Source organism: Micromys minutus (genome assembly GCF_963924665.1).
Source record: "Micromys minutus genome assembly, chromosome: 23".
Taxonomy (NCBI): domain Eukaryota; kingdom Metazoa; phylum Chordata; class Mammalia; order Rodentia; family Muridae; genus Micromys; species Micromys minutus.
In genome coordinates this window covers 49870911-49876910 of record NC_137958.1, presented here as the reverse complement: position 1 = coordinate 49876910, position 6000 = coordinate 49870911, and the positions used below count along the sequence as shown (strand labels likewise).

Here is a 6000-nt window from a genome sequence, read left to right as displayed (position 1 = left end):
CAATTTATATTTCCTTAAAAACATTTATATGCATGAGTGTTTTGCTCACATGTTTGTATGTACACTACTTGTACCTGGTACCTCTGGAAATCAGAAGGGGGTTGGAGTCTCATGAATTGGAGTTGCAGCTGTGAGTCACCATATGGATTCTGGGAACCAAACCCAACTCCTCTGCAAGAGCCACAAGTGCTCTTAACTGTCTCTCCATCCTCCATAAAAAATGTTTTAAAACATGTACCTGGTAAGCAAACATTTAAATTTTCACAAATAATACTTTCCTGGCTTATCCATTTTTAGTATTTATTTTTATACATGTAATACACTTACTGTGTCAAATTGAGGAAAATATCCCTTGAAACAAAAACGTTTTACTAAAAAATTTACCACTCGGCTATCACCAACATTGGTATATTTTTCACTGCAGTTTTGAGTGGCTTGTATTTTTGTATGTATCAGTTTTTGTGCTTCATTATTTTATACCATTTCATATAATATAGTCATTTTAAAGAATGGAATTTTAATTTTATAGGACACTGAAATATAAATAATAGACTGTTAACTCTATTAAAATCCCATATGCTTCATTCAGACAAAAGCATCTATAAGTTCAATTATAGCATCTCTTACATTTCAAAATTTTTTAAAAGCATATTCCATACAGCCAATATTATACAAGATAAGTTTTTGTGTGTGGATAGGTTAAAGGTCCATGCTGTATGTCTTCTTAAATTGTTCTTCAATTTATTTTTTGAGACAGGGTCTCTCACTGAGCCTGGACCTCATCTATTTGGTTGTGCCAGCCCAGGCAAGCCTCGGAGATCCTTCTGTTTTGGTGGCTCTAGCACTGTAAATAGCAGGTGCATTACCACGTCCAACTCTTTTGTAACATGCATTCTAGGTTCAAACTCAGGTCTTCTCGATCTGAATTTTTTGACAATACCATCTCCTTAACTCCCAAATAAGATTTCTAGTGGTTGTATAATACCACCACATAGAAGTAGCAATTTATAGCATATTGACCTATAATGAGCATTTGCTTCATGTGGGTAGTGATGTTTAACAATGGGAGGGGAAACAAGATAATACAATATCTCATGTGGCTGTAGATCATTTGTTCTATTCTGCTCCAACTATACCAGACCTATGCAAGTATTCCATTGAACAGTCCTATGGTAGCAACTCCATTTACTTACAAACTCTTTTTGGAATTTTTAAAATTGGTTTTGGCGATTTTCTCTTCACAAACAGCTGAGTGTGGTGTCCAGTCTGCAACTTGGCTTTGAGAAGGAAAGTGCACAGAGGCAGGGGAATCCTGATTTCAAGGTCAAACTGGGATACTCTGCTAGTTCCAGGCAAGCCCGAGTTATGAAGCAAGAGCATCTCAAAAACCAAAATACCAAAGTGCCTACCTTCCTAAAACTTTACTTTTTCCAGAGGCTCCAAAACTGGAAGCTCAAGTTAGATAATTATGGTTTTCATTAATCTTGAGAAGATTAAAAAGGTCAAATGGGCTCTCTTAAAATAAATATTGAACACCTATTCAATGAAGTTAGCAAGGGCAAGAATTCCTTCTTAGAGTTGGGAAGAAGGTGGAGGCAGCAGCTCCAGGTAGGCAGATTGGACAGAAAATGGCCATCTTCGATCTTCGGGGTTTTTCCAAGCAGGATGCTGGTGCCAAAGAGAAAAAAGTGCATGCTAGCTAGCCATGTGACCCAACTTCACTTCCAGGTTTTGCACCACCAGAACTTTGCAATCGCTTTCCTCCCCAGAGTCTGATGAAGACTCTCTTTCCAAGTTCCAGGAGGTACAATTGGACAACTGCTGGAGAGCCAGCACCTGACAGCTTTCCCTCTATCCAGTCCACTTCGGGCTCGCACTGCTTCTCTCCCTCGCCTCCCCAACCCACCCTGGTTCGGGTCCGCCGAAGCGCAGCAGCGCGAGCAACAGTTTGGTGCCCGAGCAAGCGGCGCATGCCCGAGGGAGGACGCGCCCGCGGTTCTCACACCTCCTGGCGCACGCAGCCTCCACCAGGCGCTCCGCAGCCGCGGGCGGGAGGACGCGCGGGCGCGCGCCGGCGAGGCCCGCCAGCTACCCAGCCACCCTCAGCGCCGCCAGCCCCGCAGTCTCCCCCCGCTCCGAGGCCGGCCCCGCGCGTCGCCTCCCCACCGGGGCTGCCCGCCCAGCGCATGCGCGCCGCGCTGCCGGGCGTGCCGGCCACACTCCCCCCACCCACTCCGTGAGCTTGTCACTTCCTGCCCTCGCCCCATCTCCGTCCGGGGTCAGTCAGTCGCTCCCTGTCGCAGCCGGAGACTTCTCTGCTTCCCCCTTCCTACCCTCTCCGCGGCGGTCGCCCGGGCTGTCCGGGGAAGGGGCGGAAGAGAGAGAACGGGACTGACTTCCATAAAGTTTCCCGAAGCATCTGCTACTCGAAAGGCCCCAGGTGGGGGACCCGCGCAGCTCCCCGCCCCTCTCCAAAGCCCGGGGGACCGTTGCAGGTGGAGCGGCGCTGAGGGGAGCCGGGTTCGGCGCGGCCGTTGCCCTGGCGAGGGGCGCCTCAGTCCTGCCCGCTCCGGTTCCAGCTCCTTCAGCTGCTGCGCCCGGCGGTTCCTCCTGTCAACTGCCTGCGCCCGCGCGCCGCCAGCTCGCCGGCCTGGAGCGCGGAGGGCTGCCGTGAGCCGCCGCCGCCGCCGCGGCCCGAGGACGTGGTGAGCTGTGGCGCTTCCGCGTCGGCGCCGCCGGGGACTCTTTGGGAGCGCGCCGGGCCGCAGCCCGCCCGGCTTCACGCGGTGCGCCTGGGCTGCGCCAGGTGGGGCCCTCCGCCGCGTCGTGCGCCCGGCTGGTGCCGCGGCCCGCCGGCCGCTCCGGGAGTTGAGTAAGTTGGGCGCACTTGGCGGCGCGGACCGGACCTGCTCCGGGAGAGCCCCCGACGCACGTGCGTGACGGGAGGGCGCGAAGCCGCTCCTCGGCCGCGCAGGGGGCCCCCGTCGCACCCCGCGTCCCGCGCCAGGCTCTCCGCGCGCCCGCCCGCCCAGCACGGCGAGGCCGCAGCCGCCTGCGCAGCCCGCCAGGCCTTCGCCGTGCGCTGCGCTGCGCTGCGCGCCGGACGCTGCGTTTCCGGGTAGGGCGGTGAACCTGTGCGGGGACGTGGGGCTGGAGGCCCGGGCGAAGTGTGGGTTTCTCTTCCGAGCGGAAGGTGCGGGCCCCGGGGGTGAGAGAGCAGAGAGCGCATGGTGGGATGGTCTGTGGAGGTTTGCAGCCACAGCCTCCCCAGAAGTTCAGGGACAGTGATGGGTTTATGCTTCTGTCCACAGCCAAGCCGCAATGAAGAGCTTCTCACAGTGAAAGGAAAATAGGTCGCACCCATTAAAAATGCCTTTGAGGGACAAATACTGTCAAACTGACCACCATCATCACGGATGCTGCGAACCAGGTAAGTCCGTTTTTCCCCCCAGTGTCTTTGCTCTTCTCCACCAGAGCTACTGTGCCTCCTCTGTTGTCTCTAAGAAGTCTTTGCTGAGTAACTCGGTTTCCCCAGCGTAAAAATACTCAAGTAATGCCAAAAGCCTATACAAACTAGAGATCTCTCTTGCTTGATCCCCCCAGAGAAAGTGCCGCAAGTGTCAGTGTCAATGATTTCCACAAGATTGGTCAGCTCCTTTCCCTTCTTTTTCAAGGCAGCTTTGTTAGTGGTTTACTCCCTGCTCTGAATGTTTAAAGTGGAAGAAAATGGCAAAAATAGGTGGTGGAATACCATTCATCCTCATGACAATTGCTTATCACTAAAATAAGTTTCCCAGGAAGTGTTTAAAAACCATACGGTAATGTTTACTACTCCCCACAAACAAACAAACAAAGCCCAAAGTTTAATTTGGGTCAAGAAGAATATGTAGGGAAAATTGGGCTTTTTGAATTTAAAAATCATCTTAAATGTTTTGGATAAGATTTCTTATTGCAGATTGCTTGGAATACCTAGAATGTTTAAGGTATTTTATTATGTTGAACACATTCAGTAAAATTTATGATATTAAAAATTTTTTAAGTCTCATGGAGAATTTATTAGTGAATTTTAATTTGATAGACATTGTACTTGTAAACTATTGAGGGTTCTTAGAACTTTGGCTGTATCTTAGAAAGGGAATCATTGAAAACAAACTGTCATCTACAAATAAGGGCTTTTCTGTTTTAGTTCAAAGACAAGTGCTTATCAGTCTTAACTTTAAAGTTCCCAGGGCTGGTAACTTTTCTCCCTACTTTGGCCTGCTTTTAACTGAAATATTTAATTATACTCAATGTATTTAGATTTTTAACTGTATTTGAAATGACTTCTTTGAGCAAGAGAAATTGGTGATAGTAAAGGGGAAGAAGCTCCTTTGCTATAATGACAGTAACCATTTGACTCCAGTCTTATGTCTGTTGGGTTTGGTTGGATCAATTTTAACCTAATAAAACTGGTACCTCTAGGACGGGACCTCATTTCATTCATCTCCTGACCCATCTAACTTCAGCATCTTATACTGCACCTTTTTGTATATTTGAGGTGAAGATGTATTTCTCACATATTATGGAGTTGAATGGTCTTAACTAGTTTGCTTATTCATTTTTTAAAACAAATCGATATTGATTTATATCCCCAAGGCAATAGGGATATAAATGGTGAAAACGACAGCTTTCTTTATATAGTTTTTGAGTGGGAAGAGATAGATTTAAACAAGAAATGTAATTTGTGAACATGATTTACAGTACATGTTGCAAATTAAGTACTTAAGAGACTTAATGCCTTTATAGATGCTTTCTGGATTTTAATCTTTAAATGTGGATTGAATTTTTCATTCCCCATTATAAATAAATCTTTAAATACTATTAATTAAAAATTAAAGGTTACTTCTTATTAATATATGTTTCCTTAGAACTAAATGCTTTGGAATGCTTATTTCAGTGGAAAGTTAAACCCTTGATGACCTTTAGGTTAGTTCCCTGTCATCACTGTGGGGAAGGCATGTGCTAAGTGAGAGAGCACCTCCAGACCTGGAAGAAGTATGGTGTGATGTCAGTAAGCTGTCCTCAGATGGACAGATGAGGATGCAATGTCTGAGAAATTCCTTAATTGGCTTTCATGAGGGGTCTGTCATCATTTGGATTGTGGACAGAGGGTGAGGCCAGAGATGAGAATGTTCCGGAAGAGACCATTATGTCCCGATGGAATTGGTCAATTTATAATAAGGAATGTTATTAAAAGTCTTATCCATATATGCAAATTATTGTTTTAACAACTTTCTTTAAATAGAAGTTTTCAGAAGTTTCAAAAAACAAGGATCTGATGTAACTGTCATGCGGATCCATCATTTATCATTCCATAAGATTTTCTATTATCTTCTCCTTTTCCCAACAGTTCCCTTTGCTGTTCTCCAACTTTTCCAACTTCTATTTTTTAGTAAACAAATCCTAGACATTGTGGTTAGAAAAATCTTTAAGGAACTTGTATTAAAGAACAAGAGACTTTTAAAAAAAAATAGACATGTGCTCTTGGAAGAGAGTAAAGGGTGTTTTCTGTTGGGGGAGATAATTTGTTTAAAACATTTGTAACCTGATCATTTATTTGATCTTGGAGCGGATGGCATGCTGTGTAAGAGGACAGTATAGAAAATTAGAAAATTACAGATATGTGTGTATGTATAAGTGTGTGTATATACAAGTACATTTCGAATGAAAAAGTATATTTTAATAATGGGAGCTACATAGGTATGTTCACTAAATAAATGTGTCCAGGTAAAGCTATCTCAGGGTGTGTATGCACTCTAGTGGAAGTATCTGAGGATGGTAGGGAAGAAACCTTGCTCTAGCTCTGAAGTTGGGTATTCTCATGTGGAAGTGGAAGTTGGTATAGTACAGAAAGTTTTGTGGAGCATACTCCTGAAGGAGGAACTCTTGGACAAAGTCAGTTTCTCCCCATAACTCTCTGTCTTGTTTGTATTTTTCTTGCTTTTCATTCTCTAGTTCTCT

General features: G+C 45.7%; 1 protein-coding gene across 2 annotated transcripts in view; it reads left to right on the top strand.

Annotated features, from left to right (window-relative positions):
- Window positions 1–2334: 2334 nt before the first annotated feature.
- ZNF800 (zinc finger protein 800) overlaps window positions 2335–6000 on the top strand; it is a gene marked incomplete at its 3' end in the record, with an annotated part of 45534 nt that continues 41868 nt past the window's right edge. For both annotated transcript variants that reach the window (XM_080936542.1, XM_080936543.1), the window contains exons 1-2: window positions 2335–2440; window positions 3312–3430. In XM_080936542.1, coding sequence (XP_080792668.1) covers window positions 3370–3430 — 61 coding nt within the window. In that variant the 5' untranslated portion in view covers window positions 2335–2440; window positions 3312–3369. The remainder of the gene's footprint in view (window positions 2441–3311; window positions 3431–6000) is intronic.